The sequence below is a fragment of the Corvus hawaiiensis genome, chromosome 7 (assembly GCF_020740725.1).
Source record: "Corvus hawaiiensis isolate bCorHaw1 chromosome 7, bCorHaw1.pri.cur, whole genome shotgun sequence".
Taxonomy (NCBI): Eukaryota; Metazoa; Chordata; class Aves; order Passeriformes; family Corvidae; genus Corvus; species Corvus hawaiiensis.
The window spans coordinates 31,378,345-31,397,199 of record NC_063219.1 but is presented as its reverse complement, the minus strand read 5'-3'; the positions used below and the strand labels follow the sequence as shown (position 1 = coordinate 31,397,199).

General features: G+C 46.2%; 2 protein-coding genes across 3 annotated transcripts in view; one reads left to right on the top strand and one right to left on the bottom strand.

Annotated features, from left to right (window-relative positions):
- The window catches only part of OSBPL11 (oxysterol binding protein like 11), a 40,196-nt gene extending 36,505 nt beyond the window's left edge, over positions 1-3,691 (top strand). The window contains exon 13 of the mRNA XM_048308791.1: positions 1,728-3,691. Within this exon, the coding sequence (XP_048164748.1) occupies positions 1,728-1,805 (78 nt within the window). The 3' untranslated portion in view covers positions 1,806-3,691. The remainder of the gene's footprint in view (positions 1-1,727) is intronic.
- Positions 3,692-6,660: 2,969 nt separating this feature from the next.
- LOC125328330 (TGF-beta receptor type-2-like) overlaps positions 6,661-18,855 on the bottom strand; it is a 30,757-nt gene continuing 18,562 nt past the window's right edge. Inside the window, exons 2-8 of one of the 2 annotated variants that reach the window (XM_048308792.1) lie at positions 18,405-18,555; positions 16,714-16,779; positions 16,370-16,572; positions 12,517-13,325; positions 12,263-12,404; positions 10,946-11,073; positions 6,661-7,172 (exon numbers count right to left, since the gene is read on the bottom strand). In XM_048308792.1, coding sequence (XP_048164749.1) covers positions 6,960-7,172; positions 10,946-11,073; positions 12,263-12,404; positions 12,517-13,325; positions 16,370-16,572; positions 16,714-16,779; positions 18,405-18,555 — 1,712 coding nt within the window. In that variant the 3' untranslated portion in view covers positions 6,661-6,959. The remainder of the gene's footprint in view (positions 7,173-10,945; positions 11,074-12,262; positions 12,405-12,516; positions 13,326-16,369; positions 16,573-16,713; positions 16,780-18,404; positions 18,556-18,855) is intronic. The other variant, XM_048308793.1, reaches the window with a different exon arrangement.

The window sequence follows — 18,855 nt, the reverse complement described above, 5'->3', positions numbered from 1 at the left end:
TAAGAATTCTTAAGCATGTAAAGGCATGACTTCATTCTCCACTTTCCAAATGCTTGGATTTTGTGATGCCCTTGCATCAAAATGTTTGCCAGTTTTCTGGTCCAGTTTCTTTTACCAAGCAAGTCCTCAATGGCACATGGAAAATAGCTTTGCATATACACATGTAAGCAGACTGTAACAGTAAATGCTCAAAGCAAATAATCAGTAGTACTAATTTTGCTGAGGTGGTGTGTGTGTGTATGTGTGTACCCAACATGTTATTGTTAGCAAACAGTGATGCCTTTTCCTGGTCTTAAAATCAAGAGTCAAACACGGTTAGAAGGGGAAAAGGAATTTTACCTTGGTATTTATTTCAAGGATCCTTAGGTGCACACGTCCAGGTCAAATGCACCAAAATGCACCCCGCAATGCACACCCCCAAAAGATCGGGTATAACATTACAGGTTTTACTAATTAGCATATCAATCAAAAATTCCCCAATGAGAGGCTCAAGTGAGCCCCCCTCCCCAAGGAACCTTCCCCTGGATGGTTCTATCTTAGTTTACAGAATGTGTTCTGGAGAGAGCCTTGGGGTCTGGGGCACACTGATCCCTAGCTACAAAGCTTCTAAAATGTTTAGTCTCTTAGCTTGACAAACCAGTCCAAGAATGTAGGCAAAAAGCACTAAGAATACAGAAGTTGTAAAAAAGATATAACAGGGGTATAAAAGAAAAGGCAAAAAATCTTCATGGCATCAGCAGGAATGAGAGTTCATTCTCAACTTACACTTCTTTTGTTCTCCTACATTACATTTTGGTTAGAGCTTATTTGTTCAGTGTCTTAATCTGTACTTCAGTAATAGTAGTAGTAGTAATAATATAGTAAGACTTTTAACAAAGTGAACTACAGCCTGCCCAGGAGGATTGGGGGATGCTGCTATGATAACTTTGAAATAGGCTTTTCTTGTGATCCACGTGGTGAGACCTTGCTAGTGTAGAGACCTTTGCTGAGCCTTTGCAACAGGAGAGTTCTTGAGTAAAATTTATGCTGTTGTAGTTTAGATTCTCCTCACAGTGCAAGCTTTATCTGTTACAGTGCAGTAATGTAATTCCCCCTCTTCTTACTAGATCACAGAGATGGGAAGGGTTTAGAACACCAGCTAAAAAGTTACCTTTTCTTGGATATCTTCCAGGTTTGTTTTGTGAAGTTCAGGACAAGTTAGCTCCCATGATGGTTTTTGTTCTCTAAAGCTGTGTTAGTATAATTAGCTCAAAGTTAGGTAGTTGCATTATTAGTATTGTTAGATTTACAAAAGATGAAGTTCTGTCGCTAGTTCAAGATACAGATGTACTCGGAAAACGTTTAAATGTGATCCTGAGCACTTCATTTCTGGGTAAGCTGTTGGGCTGTGTTAGAGCTGATAATCCTGGGTAGCTGCCTCTCTGCTGTCTGCTTATGTGGCTTCTTCAAGTAATTTGGATCATACACCTCACAAGAGTGGCTTTTTGACTGGGTTAATTATAAGTGCAGTCAGCTCCCAGAGAGCACAGTGGCTTGGCAGGAGCCTGCACGTGTTCTGAAGCAGTGTCAGCAGCCTGCAGTGCTGATCTCTGTGCCTTAATCTGTGGGAGGTAAAGATACCAGCTCTGTCCCTCTGCTGTTCACAGCCATCAGTCCAATAGTTTTGTGAAGGCAGTTCTCCCAGGGCAGTGTCTTTATTATAACTGTACTTTCTCTTTAAATTGCAGGGAGATGGCTGGCTTTATCATAAACCCCTCTGGAAAACAGTGTCTGCCGCACAAACTCAGCAAACGGACAGTAACTAGAAAAAAGCTGCTTTGAGTTTTCTGATTTTCCTCTCCTTTTCCTCTGTCTCTCTGAACACAGTAATTACACTGAGTTCCCCTTTTTATGTAATTGTGCAAGTTTAAATGAGCATAAAGAAATAACTATACTAGGGCACTTTAAAGCTATTTAAAAAAAAAGGTAAAAATCCAAGTTGTAGAGACAGACTTGCCAGGTACATTCAACCAACTTGTTTTTTTCTATGATCCAAGAGATTTTACCTGCATTGTGTAAGATTCTTCTAAGTAGATCAGATTGCAAAAGCTGCCTGAGAGAAGAAGGAACCTGTTGGATTTCGGAGTGACATAGGAACTCTTTTGGAATCTGTGTCAAGCTCTTTAATCACTGAAACCTCCTCAGTACACATGTAGACAACAGCAACAAAAAATTGCTGCTTTTATGCCCAGTAATTAACCTTCTTGGCGAAAACTGGAAGGGTGTTTGGAAGATGTGCCTGAAATCAGTATTAAGAAACAACTGGATCATGACGACCTTTTCTTCGGAGAGAATGCGTGCATGCATTGGAGGAGTATGGGATGTACGTAGAGACTACTTTTCTTTTTTATGGATTTATAAAAGCAATTAGAAGTGTAACCATGGAGAAATTTTTCCTCTGAAACATTTTAATATACTTGAAATAATTGACTTGAATTGGAAAAGTAATTTGAACACTTTTCAGCTCTAATTTTATTAAATCTCTTTGAGTGACTGGTTTTTCTCAAGTTATAATGTAATGAGATCTGGCCTGTTTTTTCTCCTCCAACTTCTCTTCTTGAGGACTAAGGCTTTCAAAATGAACAGAAAACGTACAGTTTTGTATTTAAATTTCTCTGCCCATCTAATTGTCTCAGAGATGAAGTATCAGTGTTACAAACTGTCCTTTGGGTTATTTTGTTTTTTCTCCTGTGGTGGTGTTCAGAGCAAAGCAGTGAAATGTGACCTTGAATACATGGACTGTAGGTCCTGGTTTTTCATGTTACCGTAAAAAAACCCAAACAAACAACTGATTATGCTGAGGACTGGGTATTGATTTGAAACACAATCAGATATCAGGAAACTGTATTCAGGTACAAACATCCTTTTTTCTTTTTTTTTTTTCTCCTTTTTATAACTATTTTATTGAAGTCTAAGAATTGCTGGCAATTAAGAATAGTACTTACTATGGCTTTCGTTATTGTTGTAACTACAAGCTACCTTAATTTTTCCAACAGTGGTGCCTTAATCTGTTTTTTCTTCTGATGTAGTCTTCCAATCAGTGTATATAACATTATCTGCCACTTCCCAGCCATGGCAATGGCTGCACCTGATCCAGCATCATGAGAACTCACAACTGTATGATCTGGTAAGATGTTTTCCATAGAGAGGATGCAAGTGTAAGAATGCATCAGAAGGTTTAAATACCCATGTTAACTTTCAACACAAACTGTAAATCATGCAAAAAAACAACAAAAAAAAAGAGTTGGGTTTATGCACAGCTGTTTTGATCCTCTTGTACTTTTTTTTTTGCTGTGAAATGCACTGAGATCTCAAGGCGAGTCATAGTCCATTTGTGAGAAGTGGGGGGGGATAATAAAGCTACAAAATGATTCATTTGTTCTGTCTGCTTTCCTAGAGATCAGGTGACCAGGAAAGAGTAGGTGGTTGTTTTCTTTCATGCTGGAGATCTGTCTGGGCTTTCCTTGGTCCTAAAAGTGGGATATTTTGGCACTGTGTGCTTGAGTGGTAACTATTCTCCAGCAGAAGAATGTTTTAGGCCCTGCTTGTCTTGTTTGTGATATTCTATACAACCATCCTGTTGTGATAGTTTTGGATATCCATTGGGCATTTTCATGTTTAACCAGGAATAAAAATAAAAACTGAAACAGTGGGATTAGTTCCTCCTTGTTTTTGGGTCTGCAGCACATTTGGGGTGTGCTCTTTGGCCAGTTCCAGGATTTGGGGTAGGAGTCATGGTGGCAATGTGTGGAATTCTTCCACGGTTCATCAGTACCTGCACCAAACTGGGGCTGGTAGAGAAACAGATTAACACTGTATACGTTTCATGGTTGTTTTACCTGTGTCACATGGCACATTTGCTTTAAACGAACAGCAAGGGCTGTGGTGCAAGGTCCAGCTTTTAATATTGCAGTGATCAGAGCAAAACCAAACCTTTTTCAGCTGAGCATACTCCAGGGATCAAAGTTAAGCTTACTGAAATAGAGACTTATGACTCAGTCACTAAACTCACCTTAAAATTTTGATTTGGGAATTTGTCAAGGTGATGCCTGTAAATGAGACTGAAAAGCTCCCACGTTGATCATAGACTCATTTGTGTTCCTTATAAAATACTATTAGTAAAGTTATTTCTCTTCCTCTCTCATCTGGTATGCTTGTGGTTTCACACTGAGAAAGCTGTTACTAATTTTGTTGTGTAAAAATAGACCAAATGCTGAAGCAATATTTTGATAAAATCCATGAAGTGATTTCTTTCAACATGAAGATGTTTCTAGGAAAAAAGAACATAAAACCTTCCTTTGCTCAAGTGATCACCAGAACTGGAATGGTTCCTGATGTGGATTTAGTTATGATGCATATTTCTACTTCTAGAAACAAAGGACATAGTTGAAAACAGTTTAAAAAGAGAAAAATGAGCCACTGAATATCCAGCTTAAATTGTAATTGTGATTCTTCTGAGAGTGGCAAGCACCCTGCGGACTAATGAATGTATTTTTAACTCTGACCAGATTTGATTCTCTTGCATAACTGATGTTGTTTCCATCCTGTACCTTCTGGAGCAAAGGGAAGGGCTCAGTGCTGCTTCCTGTGTAGATACTTGCTAGAACCACAGTGTGTTCCAACAGGGAACATGGCAAAATTGGCTTATGTTACCTTCTGTCTTCTTGGCTTGATTGGGCCCCACTGAAATTAAGAGCAGAATTCTCATTGATCTCAGTGGTTTTAGGCTCCCTGAATCATAAACAGATCTTGGATCTTAAATAAGTGGCTGTCTTTAGAGGTGCTGTGCAGCCTGCTGCTCATGGAAAACAGAGTGTGACAAGTCACCCCTGTTTAACACAGGCATTCAGGTGTGTAATCCTGATGGATTGATGGAAAAAAATGCACTACGCAAATCAGCTTGTTCAAGATTTTAGGCATGGGTAGGGGAAAAGATAAAGTTTTTCAGCATATTTATAATATGAACTTAAGCCAATTATGAAGTCTGTCTACCCTGGAGAATTTGGATTTCAGCCATCAGAGTCAGAGATGCAGGCTTCAATGTCTAGTTTGCACAGACTGATCCCCTCTGTCCCTGTCACCTGTGGGAAGAACAGGTCAGAGTGTCTTTTAAATCCTTTTGAGCTTGGAAGAACAAGTGAACACATTCATCAGTGTGTCCAAACAACTTGGTGCAGAACTTGGTGTGGAAATTCTGCACAAAATACTATGGGAATGAAAGATTGGGCAGTTGGTGGCAGGGGAAGTTTGGTTTGTTTTCCTGTAGATTTTTGTCTCCCTGACAGAAAAGCTGCCTCATGCTCTGTTTCTCTTGTGCCAGAGCAGTGGTTATTACAGTCAAGAAATGAGACTGAAGTCAGGTGGGTGGAAAATGTGTATTTGTGGGGAACTGAGGAGGGTGTGCTTCAAGAGAAAAGGGTTAACTTGAAAAACTGTAAGGTGTCAGGAGGTAGCAGCCAGGTGAAGATTACTGAGAATGACAGGTGTGGTCACAGTTGCAGGTGTAATAAGTGGTAGCTAAGCAAATTTTTTGTTTTTTAGATTTGATGCAACCTAATTCATTCCCCTTCTGTCCTTCTTTGAAGTGTTTAGAGACAATTTGGTTCTAGGCTTTTAATTTAGCAACTGTAAAAACAGTCCAAGGAGGTGGAAACAATAGCTAGAGAAGAAAAGGTTTTTATATGGGTTGGTGTTGTCATAGCTGAGCACTTTAGAAAACCAAACCAGCCCTGCAGGTCTGCTTTCCTGCTCCACATCGGGGAGCCTCGGCTGTAGAAAACTTGGAAGGTTTGCTCCCTTTCTTTCTGGGCTGATGCATGCAGCTGTGTGGTGGCAAGCAATATATTCCTCTCGGGTGCCATCCCAAAAAATACAGCTCTGTGTAGGTGTCAGGTATGGGCTTGCAGGGCTTAGGAGCACCTGAGGTTTTTGATCCCAAGGGTGGAGGGATTTGCACAGTACCAGGGTTCAGAGGGAGGTGTGACTTACCTTTCCTTAACTGCTTTCCAGGATAGAGGCAGCCTGGGTTGATGTGGTGATCATGGGAATTAAGGTCTCAGTTCATTCTGATCGTGTTTCCCCAGGTGGGGTAACCCAGCAGGGGGGTGTGAGAGTCGCAAGAAGAGTTGGCCAACCCCTTTGTGTTGACACTGTTACTGTGGCACAGGTCTGGCTAGAGGTGACTGGAGACTGGTCTGATGGGGGAAAGGGTTGCCTGCATATCCTGCATGGAGAGTTTTTAGGGTGAAGCAACCATGTCTACACTGGTGACTTCTTCTTTCTCTCTCAAAGAAGCATCACACACCCACCTGAACTATCAATTAACCCAGGAATTCCCCAGTGAGGAAAGGTATGTTGTAGTTGCATTGTATCAGGCTTTTACAAACTGGATTATTGTGGATCTTTGCATAATGTTGAATGAGTGATTTTCTTGGATGTCAGCATTTCTTCCATTGAGGGTGTGGTATATCTCATGATGTCTTTTTTTGCTGCTACAACAGATTTTGTATGTGTGTATAGGCCATTAAAAAAAGGAAAATTGTTTTGATCACTGCAGAATAAGTTAGAAAAAAACTCATGATGACAATATGGAAGGAATGACATGGAAAAAAAGACATGGAATTCAGGTGCTTATTAATAAAAGATTAAACATTATTATTTTAAAAAATAATAAAAGGAATGCTTTGCATCATTATACATTTTAAGTAAGTACAAAGTCAGTTCATATAATAATGTTGCACTTTAACCAAAATATTGATTCCACAGTTCACTGTATCTGTGGGAGGAAACAGATCTTATAAATAATTTATGTACTAGATCTTAGTTCCATTTTGAAAAACAGTGAGGCTTTTTTCCCTCATGAGCTAAATGCTTCTCCCTTATCCTCTTGTTCCTCGTGATGAGGACTTTTGCCTGCTGCATCACTGAATGTTTCTGCTCCCGTCACTGTCCTGGTGCTCCCCACCTGGAGAAGCTGTTTTGCTGGCCTCGTTGTCCGTGTTGTTGTTGAGGATGTCATCACAATCCATTTGTGCCATCAGGTTGAAGCGCTCAGCCACGCAGTGGGCGGTGAGCCGAGCCTCGGGGTCGTGGTCCCAGCACTCCGTGATGGTGTCGCACAGGAAGCGCATTCCCTGCAGTCGGAAGGGCTGAGATTAGGATTGGAAGGCAGGAAGAGGAGGATCTAACACAATCTCGGTGGTTTACCACACTTCTGACAGCCTCCTGCATAAAGGCTGGTTTTGGCCAAGCTTAAGCACAAGAGGAGTCAGCCTCGGTAAGTTGTGGAAGTGCTGATGCTTCTTCCACTGGCACTGCTTGTGTTAGAGCAGCAGCCTCGGCTCCCCCGGCATCTGCTCCCAAACATTCCCCATGCTCCCTGGAAACTGGCTTGTGTTGGCTGTGAGATTTAGAGCCTGTTTCCATCCAGCCCCTATTTATTTCCTGTCTCAACCTTGCCCATTTGGATCAGAGAATCTAAAATCACAAGGGGCAGGGGAGATGTGGATGGTGACCTGTAGGCTGCTGGCTGAGCCCAGGCCTTGGGGTTTGAGTTGCACCCTGCCTGTTACATCTGGGGGAGGTGGTTTTCAAAGGTAGGTTTGGAAATAATTTCTTAAATCTGACTTCTTGTTTTAGTGGCATTCTGGAAGGGTGTGCTGTGCCAAACACTCATTGCAGTGTGCAGCTGAACCTTGTTCTCTGATCACAAAACAGCCTTTTGGTTGAGATGGGATGAGGTGCTTCCCAGTTTGCTCCAGAGCACACAGAGTTCCTCTCAGCTACAATGCTTATGTCTCCCAGAAAACTATTTTTTTTTGTCCAATTGTGTAGGGTTCTGAAAAGAGCCACAATATTTTGGGCTTAGAAAGAAAATAAATGGTAGTATTCAGCTGGTGCTTTTCCCACTCTTTAGCTAGTAACACAGCTAGCACCAGAAGCTGTGTTGAACCTTCCCTCGCCCATGTAATTCCATCATGTGCTATTGCTCTTGGCATCATTGTCAACTAAAGTTGGAACACAGTGGAAAAATCATTATTCTAAATAAAGCTTCATGTTTTTCAGTGGGTTTTATGTATTTCATAATTTGTAATTAAGAGAACCCTAAAGTCTCATGTGGACCCACACGGGGAAAATCCGAGTCCTACAGAGATACAGGGTCAGTGCCATCTGCCCTTCTGCACCTTACTCAGAACTCACTACTCTGTGCTAAGGTTTGTTGTATTAAATCTTCCACAATGGACACAAATTGGAGAGAACAGGATTGTACAGCAAAACTGACAGGTGGTGTGTTTCAGCACCTCTGACGTCACTCACTTACTAGCTTAGTTGAAAGGATTTGAGGGTAATTGATTACATGCAAAAATGAGCTAGCTTAGGTGAATCTTTTTAAGTCAGCCTGTTCTCCAACAGGACATCCAAGATTCTCTGTACTTATTTTTCCCTGAAATCATAACATTTATTTGCAGTTTGCCTTGTAGTGATGATGCTCTTTTGAATGGTATAACTGGAACATCTTGTTTGGCTTACAAAATGGACTTAGTTTGGCTTTTATATTTGATATCTGTTTTTCCAAGATTCCAAAGAATGCTGAGTTGTGCAAGTGTATTTTTAGTGGCAATATTGACTTAAGCTTCCACTGCTCCTTCCTGTCCTGCCCCAGCCTCTGGTTGTGCCAGTACATCAGTCTGTTCGGCTGCTTTGTGAACCAGATTCAGAAATTTACCTGGCCTAAAAAAAAATTTTTTTTTTAGTGTGGTAGTGTGTGAAACAAGGTAAGTTATCTGAGAAACTGGGGATGAATTTCTTTGGCTGGCTTTTGTTGTGGGGCTTTGCAAGCAAATGCCCTGAAGCTGCTATTGGGTGAGTCAGGCCTGTCAGGGAAATTAGTGCTGACACTTGCTGAAAATCAAACCATGGTCTTCACTTGACTGAGAGCAATCCTGATGGTTGAAACGCGGAAATAGCATTTGGAGCTCTGCAGCAAACTTATGGGTGGGAACACCTGTGGGTGCCTCCCATTCAGGTGAGTGACTTGTCACTCTTTCTCGGTGTCACTCAATGCTTCCTCACACGGGAAGGGAAGCCTGGACCCCCGGAGTGGCACAAGCCGGTGGTTTTCTGCTGCTTCCCAGCAGATGGTGCTGCCCAATTCCTCATCCTAGGGAGACCGGTTGCAAAATGCCCGGAAAATGCTGTAAAGCCAGGCTTGTAAAGAGATGTTTATTACACCAGCAGAGATTAGTCAGAGAAAAACTTTCAGCAACACAACGTGGCTTTGCTGTTCCCCTTCCCCAGTGACCATCAGATGGTCCAATAAAAGTTCCCACCTTACAAGCTTTGCTCTGTTTGCCTGCTAGACCAGTCCAACTACAGCAGCATTATTTCTGGGAGGTGACTGCAGTCAGCCTCCCTTCAGCCCTGGGAACAGCACAGTTATGCTCATGCTCTATCAAAGTAGGATTTTTGACAACCCAAGCCTCTGTATATTTTTTCTATGGTTTCAAAGTTTTTCGGAGACCCTGGGAGGTGAATGTCTGAGGTGACTACTCAAAAGGCTTGAAATATGTGGCACTGCTGATTGAAGTTCCTGTATTTGCCTTTGTCAATGTAAAGGGCTGGGTGAGCTTCAGAAATGGACTCACTGACTGATAAACGTCCCGGGGGTCCCACAGAAGCTACGGATTCATTTGATGCTGTTTGCAGTTTTGGGCAGTCAGGTCAGCTGTGAGTCTTTGGACAAATATGGTTTTGAGAGGAGACGTTGTAGGGGATGTGTGGCCTCCTAAGGTCGAGAAATTTTCTCATTCCCTCTGCAAAGCCTTCCTCTGTGTGCCAGCAGGGCAGAGTGGGAGCAGAGGCAGTGTGTTTTACGGGTAGATATTGCAAAATGATGCACTGAGCACTGCAAGGCTCTGAAAGCCAGCAGGCTCAATGTTCCAGCTTGATTTTCAGGTGAATGGGAGTGTTGATCAGCGGATGGTGTTTTTCCACGAGACATGTGAAATTCAGGAAGTACCAAAGTCAGGCAAGATGTGGAAATCACAATCACCATGCTTGTTACCCTTCGTGTCCTTAGTGTGTGGCAGAAAGTGTTGGCCTGGGGCAGAGGACCCTGTCAGGGCCAGGAGGGAGCTCTGTTTCTGTAGCTGGTTGCTCTGAGTGTGCTTGTGGGTGGTTTTAGTAGAGCACATTTTGTTACTGCTGAAATATTCCTGTTCTAGAACACTGGGTTATGCCCTCTGTGCTGACACACTTTGCTTTCAGACCCTCTGAAGGCTGGTGAAAGACCTCCCTTGACAAGCCTCGAGCCTTGCGGAGTCCCTGCTCTCAGCTTCACACCCTTTTCCTGAGTGTTTCACAGGAAGGACATGCTTCCTGGTTTGCTCTTCCTTGTAGAAATGGAAATTTCATGTTAAAGGTACTTTGGAGCTTGAAACCTCCACAGCCAAGCAGGCAGAAGGCTGGATGCAGCTCTCTTGCCCTCTGTGCCTGCTGCGAATGGCTGTGTGTGAGGAGCTGTGTGTTTCCTCAGTGTTCCAGACAAGGTGCTTAGGGGAGAAGCAAAGTGAACTCCAATGGTTTACTGTTTCATGAGAAGAGCTGCACTGAAGTGCTCCACTTTCCTGTTATCCTTAGGGTAGCTGAAACCCATCACCTGGCATTCACAGCTTCCTGACCATGGCTATTGATCAACAAATGCTGATGTACCATGGCTGGTGGCTTTTGTGCAACAAGGAAATGAGTCCAGTGGGACTTGTGTGGGCCCAGCCATTCACAATGGAGCTGGAAGTAGAGCCCAGGAGTTCTGCCTGCTTTTCCTTTGACTATAAATTTAATTTTTCAGGCTGCGTTAGTGAGGAGGGACGTGTGTTGCTCTTTTCTGAACCAGTTGCTCCCAGCTTACCTGGTGCACCAGCCAGTTGCTTGGGATCTCGGGCCGGCCTCTGCCGTGCAGCACAATGTCCCTCATGGTGTCCACACAAGGCTGCTCCTGGACTTTCGACCCAAAAGGCAGCTCATAATTCTTTACCTCTGCAAGGAAGCAACAGCAGCATCACAGGATGTTTCTAATGAATTCCCTGCTTTGTTTTGATATGGCCCACTGGATGAGAATGGATTTGTTTTTAGCAGTCTGCAAAAAAATAAGCTAATTTGGAAACAATTGAGAATTTGAACACAGAAATGTAGTGCTGGGTTTTCACATAAAGGTTCTTTTCAGAGACAGCACCGAGGAACGATCTGACCTTCTCCCTGAACCCTAAAGATGCAGTACAAAGGACATGGTTTGTCTTTGGGTGTGACATATTTTGAGCAGGCAGAAAGTATTGTGCTGGTGAAGGATGGGAGGGGTGACTATCATATGATATTTTCTGGATTTCTGCAGCAGGGATGGAATGGGTTAGAGGAGAAGTGGCCCTTCCAGAAGAGAAACCCCATGTCGTGGGAGACCAAGGAGAAGCTGGCTGTTGGCAGAGGTGAGAGGCCATCCTGGTTTCTGCCAGGTCTTGCCCAGATGTGAATTCAGGTGAGATACAAGTGGAGAGAGATGGCCTGGGATGCTGGCTTGGGAACAAAGGATGCATGGGGCATCTGAGCCAGGCAAGGGCCAACCATGGGGCTTGCAGTGCAGTTGGAGCAGCTTTCTGGCCAAGGGTTGGAGGTTTCTGCAGCTCTATGGGCTTGTATTGTGAGTGGCTGGGATAGAGAAGGAAGGGAAAGGGGAGCAGGCAGAAGCCAGGCAGGGGCTAACTCCAGGGCAGTTAATTAAATGTTTTGCTACACACAATTTCAGATGCCAGAGTGTGACTCTGGGAAATGACAGGGGATGTCACACTGTCAGGGGCTGGGGTTTGTGAGTCCCCATTGCAACATAAGCACTCTGGTATGGTCTGAAGAAGAAAATGGTTTTGAGGAGGCAGAGACACCTTTGGCTCTTCCTGCTTGGTTTGCTTTTTATCACCAGCACAGGCTCCATGGGGCTCGGCAGCTCGGCAGCTTTGAGCAGGGGCTGGACCGGATGTCCCCATGGGGTCCTGTCCTGCTCCTTGACCACTGAACCACCCCCCTTAAGCCATGGCACACAGAGCAGGGGAAACTGTCACCAACTCTTGGCAGCCCTGCAGAGACCTCGGCCACCCCAAGTCACGTCTTGTGCCATCAGTTGGTATGTGGCAGTAAGGGAGTAAAAAGGCACACAACAACCATGGTGCAGTGCTCCTACCTCCCACTACTTCACATCTGGAGGCCATTTCCCACAAAACAAGGGCCATGGAGTAGACATCCATCTGCTTGAAAGACTCCAGGTCTTCCAGGTTCACTCTGGACTCCAGGACCTCTGGGGCCATGTACCTGGCGGTGCCCACCTGCCCGAAGAGAGGAGAGAGGTGTTAGCAGCGGTGGATAAGGACTTTGGCCACAGGACAGGGGCGTGGCTGGCAAAGGCTCCTCCAGAGAGGGTTGGTGGGTCATACTTGCCTGCCCGCTATTGGCAAAGTCATCCACTGTCAGGGAGGGGTCGAGGCGTATGGCGATGCCGAAGTCGCAGAGCACGCACTCCTGCTCGTTCTTCACCAGGACGTTTGTGCTCTTGATGTCACGGTGGGCGATGGGGATTTTTGGGCGGCCGCAGGCGGTGTAGTCGCTGTGGAGGTGGGCCACCCCGCTCACCAGGGACCCAGCCATCTTCTGCAGGTCCATCCAGCTCAGCACGTGGCGGGAGAGGTAGTCCTTGAGGTTGCCGCGGCTGTGGTAGGCGGTGATGAGCCAGTACTCCCGGCGGGGCCCCGTGCCCCGGTCCTCGGCAGTGAGGAACTGCAGGACGCTGTCATGCCTCAGGCTGGTGTCAGTGAAGATCTGGCTCTCGTTCTTCCAGGAGGAGTATTCCTCGCAGGGGAAGATCTTCACGGCCACCGTCTCGTACTGCCCTGAGCGGCTGTGGCTCAGCTTGGCCCTCCACACCTCCGCGAACTGCCCTTTGCCCACCATCTCGTCCAGCTCGATGGGGAGCAGCTCAGCGGGGCGGCTGCTGGCGCAGCCGGGGCTGGTGCCGGCTGGGCTCTCATCCATCAGCACGGACAACTTCTCCTCCCGCTCGGTTGCCTTCCCCGGCTCTGGCAGCGCCGGGGGCTGTCCCTGTTTCCCACCCCACGCCTTGGCCCTCTTGAGTCGCTTCTGCGTGCGGCAGAGGTAAAATATCACCGTGATCATCACCGCCACCAGCAGCGGGGGCAGGAGGCTGATGGCAGCCACTGGGATCACCTCTTTGCTCTGCAGCATGGAGTAGCCTGAGGGGAGGAAAGCAAAGGCGAGATGCTGCTGCTGCGGGTCTGCCGCAGCTCGTTTTCATCACGCGGAGGAGGAAAATATGCAAAGCTGTTAATGGAGCGCAGCCCTTTGTGGGGCCGCACAAGGGCCCATCCCGGCACAGAACCCAGATGTAGGCACTTAGCAAGAGGGGGGGCTGACTGGTTTTGGTCTCAAATTCAGCTCCATTTATCAACAGAAGACACAGGCCAGCATCATTTGGATGGGGTACTGTGGCACAAGAGACTGCAAAGGGCCTTTTGGGGGTCCCACGTGCTGTTTGTGCTCATGGCAAGGGGAGCTGGGCTGGAAAGAACAGTGATAAATCCAAGGCAAGGCTTGAACACAGCAAATCTCTGAGAGGGCTTGGGGCTGGAGCTTTGCTGGACTCCTGTGGTACACAGAGAGCCAGGAGGGATGCTGGGGGTGGGCAGTGTGCAGGACCACCAGCCCAGGGGAGTGCTGGGACGCTTTGCAGGATAATTAGCACACAGGAGCATCATTTCAGCACTTGTCTGCTAGTTCTGGCATCTCCTTCCTCAGCCCGTTACAACAGCAACCCCAAAAATCACCAGGGCATGGCTGCATTTGTTTTGTTTCTGTTAAACCCCCTGTTGGCCTTCAGATTGCTGGGGGGAGGACATGCACACAAAGCCATAACCCTCACACAACATATAATTGTCTGATCCTTTGATGTTCGCGATTCCTGGAATAAACATGCTGACTTCAGTAGAGATATTCAAGTAAAATCTTACTCAGAGGTTTTTCTGCCAAGTATAATAACCCAGGGGAAGAGGGATAAGAATCATTCCATAAGCAAAACTCTCGCTGCTTGACCTCAGTGTGTGGAGATCATAATTCAGGTTCTGGAAAAACAGAGCATTTAGCTATTTTCCTTGGCAAATTTCAAAAAAATGTGCTGCAGCTAATTTCTGCGAGGCTGTGAAAGCGTTTCTAAAATAGGCATCAGGTTTAAACCACAAGATCAACCTAAACTGATATAAATCAATAACTAACTCAGGAATATGTTTATTTTGGAAAGTGTTGGGCTTGGATATCACCTACTGCTTTAATGGATTTACCCGATGCTTTGGATCCCATCTTTGAAACTGAAGAAAGAGAAGATATTTTTAAGGGAGTTGCGTGCACAAGTCCCAAAAAGGGGAAGTTAACACAACTCCAGGAAATTCCTTCATGAGGATGCCCCTTCCTTATGGAAGTCATTTAATACAATACAGGGGCTGTAGCAGGATTTAGACCCCTTCTACAGAGAGCAAATGTAGTTGCTCTGGCAATGACCACAGGTCTGTAAACCCACATCGTGTTGAGCATTGCTGCCTGGGTCTATCCATCCCTGTGGAGGGGACATGGACCTCCAGGGCCAGGCTCAGCTGGGGTAGAGGTGGAAAGAACTTGGCATGATCCACCCTACCCAGCATCTTCCCAAGGTGTCCACTGGGATCCTGTGTGCACAGCTTTAGGAAATGATGGCTCTGTGTGTTCATTACTGTGATCTCTGAGCTCTGATGGAGTCCCCTGCAGCCCCAGTGTGAGGGCAATGCCACCCAGCAGCCCAGACCTGAAAGCAGAACTTAAGGAATCAAGAAACAGGAAAAAATCTGCCTGCTTCCGCTGCTGGAGAAGTGCTTGTCTCTGTTAGATGTTTCTCTGCTCAGGAATTGTCTATACCATTGAATATGACCACAAGTAAATATTTAGAATGCAAATGATCCCTTAAAGCAGAAGAAAAGGAGGTAAACAATGGGGTGTGTGAGCCTGGGGCTTGCCTAAGCTGGTCCTGTGGCCCATATCTAAGAGGAGAGAGTTGTCAAAGACCTGCACTGCTCTTGCTCCGACTTCCAGCACTTTCTGCGCCGGCTGACAGGAGGAGGCTGGATATGGAGCCTTCACTGGGGGCGGCATTTCCAATGAGCCAGTTGTCATTTTTGTGTGAAATTACATATCCCAGCATCAGCTTTGGGATTTGACTATCTCTCTCTAGAAGTGTGTGTACCTGTTATGTTTGGCTGGGGAAGCAGCAAAGAACCGCCAAATTTAGCATCATTTGCCTCCATTAAAGTGGCTTGTTTGTTCAGAGAATTTACATTTCATGTGATGTTTTTCTTTTTTCCTTATGTTGCAGGAGAAGCTATGCTACTGGCATGCAGGTTCTGCTTAGACTCATCTTCAGTCTCTCCTTGTTCTGTGATTATGGAAAATTGGAGGTGTTTCACTTTGCTTTTGTTACAGATCACATTCTTGATGGACACTTGGATAAACCTGGTCCACTTGGAGTTGAGGAGGTTTGGACAAACCCCCAAAGGCTCAGGGTCTGGTTGGAAATGTTTCCAAAGTATACGACCCTCCTGAGGTACAGAAATAAGCTGCCTCTTAGTTTTCCCTCCTATGGATTTACAGCTCCCGTTGGATCTCCAGCCATGTGCAGCAGCGAGCCAAGCCACGCTCACGTGTGTGCTCAGCACCGGGGCAGCTCCAGCTGCCCCTTCCCGGGAGAAACTGCAAGAATTCCCAGGAGAGCAGCAGAGAAGGCATTCCTGCATGCCAAGCCCTGCACCCCAGCGCCTCCACCTCTTCAGGTTACAGCTTCGAGGGGTGCCAGCAGTTCCCGTGGGTGTGTTCTGGGGCAGGATTTCCTCCGGCGCAATTTATTTAAAGCTTTCAGAGCTTTTGACTCACACTTGGTTACATCAGCTCCTGGGTTCCCCAGCTGATTTACCCTGTGCTGAAGGCACAGCCCACTGAGAGATATGGTGGATCTTCCGTCACTTAATGCTTCCAGGCAAAGGCTGGAGGTATTGCTGGGAGGAACACTTTGGCCATAGACAAAATGCTGAGCTCAGTAACAGGGTAGCGATTTTAACTGGCTTTTATAGAGGGGGGTCAAAGAAGATGGTGAAAGAGCCTCTTCTGCCATTGCATCTCCTACTCCACAGGAAACACAAAGGATTTGTCATTGGCACTGGGTGCTGCTCCCCCCATAAATAGCATTAAAAAAAGCACTCACCATTAGTGTGGTTTTCAAAGATGAGTTTGTCGTTGCACTCCTGCTCGTCCACACAGCCACAGATGTAGATGATGCCATCCTCGCTGGGCTGGTGGCTCATGATGCAGCGTGAGGTGTTGTAGTTGGGGACCATGAGGTTTTCAATGGGGCGGTGGGGGTTGTGGCAGAGCGTGCTGATCCTGATGCTCTCATTGTCCTGTCTCCTGCGTGTGACAAATGAACCGACACAGCATTGGCCTGGCAGCTCAGCCTGTGTGTCACCTTAAACCCGATTCTAAGATCATTTCTTTCAAGGTATGTAGGGAATGACTTGTTTGCTGTGGCTCTGGTATAATTCTACTTACATGTACTTACAGGACCGGTGATGGGGGATGACTGGCCCTGCACAGGCTACAGCATTGCAGCTACTCCTGGGTGCGTTCAAAGGAAATTACAACCATTAATTACTTTTTGTTACAATTAATTACTTTTCCAGGGACAGCCTCTGCTTCATGACCTGGTGGTGCAAAGCGGGAGGATGAAGGTATGGAGAGATTTCACAATGTCTTTGAGGTCAGCTGGGCAATCAGACATAAAAGCCAAGGAAAGAACCTAAATTTGTCACCCTCTCCCTGGTGAAGTCCCCTGGTTTCAGTGCTCCCCACATTTTCTTGGGGCTACCAGGTAATTTGACAGAGGAGCTCCAGCTGAAGAGTCCTTGGAAGGTGAGATCCCTTCTCCATGAGCTGCCAAGGCTGGGCACCTGGAGGACATGAGCGTGGGGCCAAAGCTGCTGCTGTGACTGAGATACCCACTCAGGACAAGTTTGGATGATCCACATAAGTCTCTGCAGCAAGCAGAGTGAGCAGCAAGCAGCAAGGCTGGCCTGGAGGTGAGCCCTGCCTGCAGGGATCTTATTCTCTGGATGAATCTTAGAATGGGATGGGAGATGCTGGGAGGGGTTGGCAGGTTATTTGTGACTGCGTAGGTGCCTCACCCCGTCTGGTACATGATGCAGGGTGCAGCCCCATCCTGTGCAGTGGGATTGCTTCCCTGGCAGGGGGATTCCTGCTGCAGGGACCTTGCTTTTTCCTGTAAATGTAAGCTGTTAATGGGAAAAACCCAGCAACATGCTAGATTGCTTACCCAGGATTTAAGGTGGCTTCTCCAAGTGTGTGTAGGAGAATTTGGGGCAGGGGGTGGATTTTGTTGTTTGTTTGTTTAGGTTTCTTGTTGTGTTTGGCTTTTTTAAAAGTCCATAATGCAACAATTATGTTGAGGCGAACTCCTACTGAAAGCTGGCATACAGCATTCACGCTAATTAGCAGGTTGAGATAAAGCCTAGCGATAAGTGCTTGGCTGGCTTTCACTTTGGCAGCCAAATTAAAAGGGAAAGTGGAGGGAAATCACTTTGGGCAGACCCAAATGGATGTTTTTTAAGTTTTGCTCATGGGGACCAAAAAGCTGGGGGAGGCACTCTTCCGGGCCAAACCAGGCAGTGTGTGCTTGGCCTGAAAGGCAAGATCGCGTTTCCTGTCCAGGCACCTCTCGCAGGAGCAGAAAAGGGCTTTTTCCAGGGGATGGGAAAGAGGTGGGATAAACCCAGTGGGTTAACCCCAGTGTGGTGCCAGCTCAGATATCCATGTTCTGGATGGGGACTGACCTTGGCTGCACCCCTGCATGTGAACTGAGGATTCACCTGCCTGATGCAAGAGGACATCATAGGTTTGGAGGTCAGGGTTGCTGGTTTGCCCTTGGGTTCAGCTTGTAAAGCTAAATTCAGAGGTTTATGGGAGTTTATAGGTCCTGCAGCAAACTTGCTACTCTTTGTGTCAGGCACTCAAAAGCTTAATTTATTTAGAAAATAAACTGGTACTAATTACAGGGCAGACCAAATGATTTTTTTACTGTGCCTTGTAATTTTAATTACAGTGGAGTCAAGGAAAGAGGAAGAGAAATGCTGAATTACTGCAGTGATCAGTAATCCAAGCACAGGTGTACACACTTGAACCCCTTCCTCCCCCCGTCTCCCCTTGGGGAGGGAATTTTCTCTCACCATATGGCCACGCAGATCTCATAGGGGTCCTCGCAGTAGGAGTTGAGGTTGCAGTTGCTGTAGCACACCTTCTCCTCGCAGGCCGGCGGTGTGGAGTCGCACCACTTGCACAGGTTGGTCTTGAGGCTTCGGCGGGCGCCGGCGCTGCAGGCTGGGGAGCAGAGAGGGGCTGTGGGTGAGCGTGGAAGAACAACCACCATTCCAAGTGATTCACACAGCCAGGGGAGAAGGAGCCTCAATTGACCCTATTTCTCCATGCGGTTTTTTTTTTAAAGGTTTTTTTGCTCTCCTTTGCCCAGTCAATTGTGCTTTGTGTTATTCCAAAGCCTAGAGGAGATGGGAGGGTGCTCCCATCAGGCAGGTCCTGCCAGACAAGAGCCTGGGAAACTGCAGAGAACCACGTTTTCCCTCTGTGTTTGCCGTAGCATTTATCATCAAGGGGAAATTTACT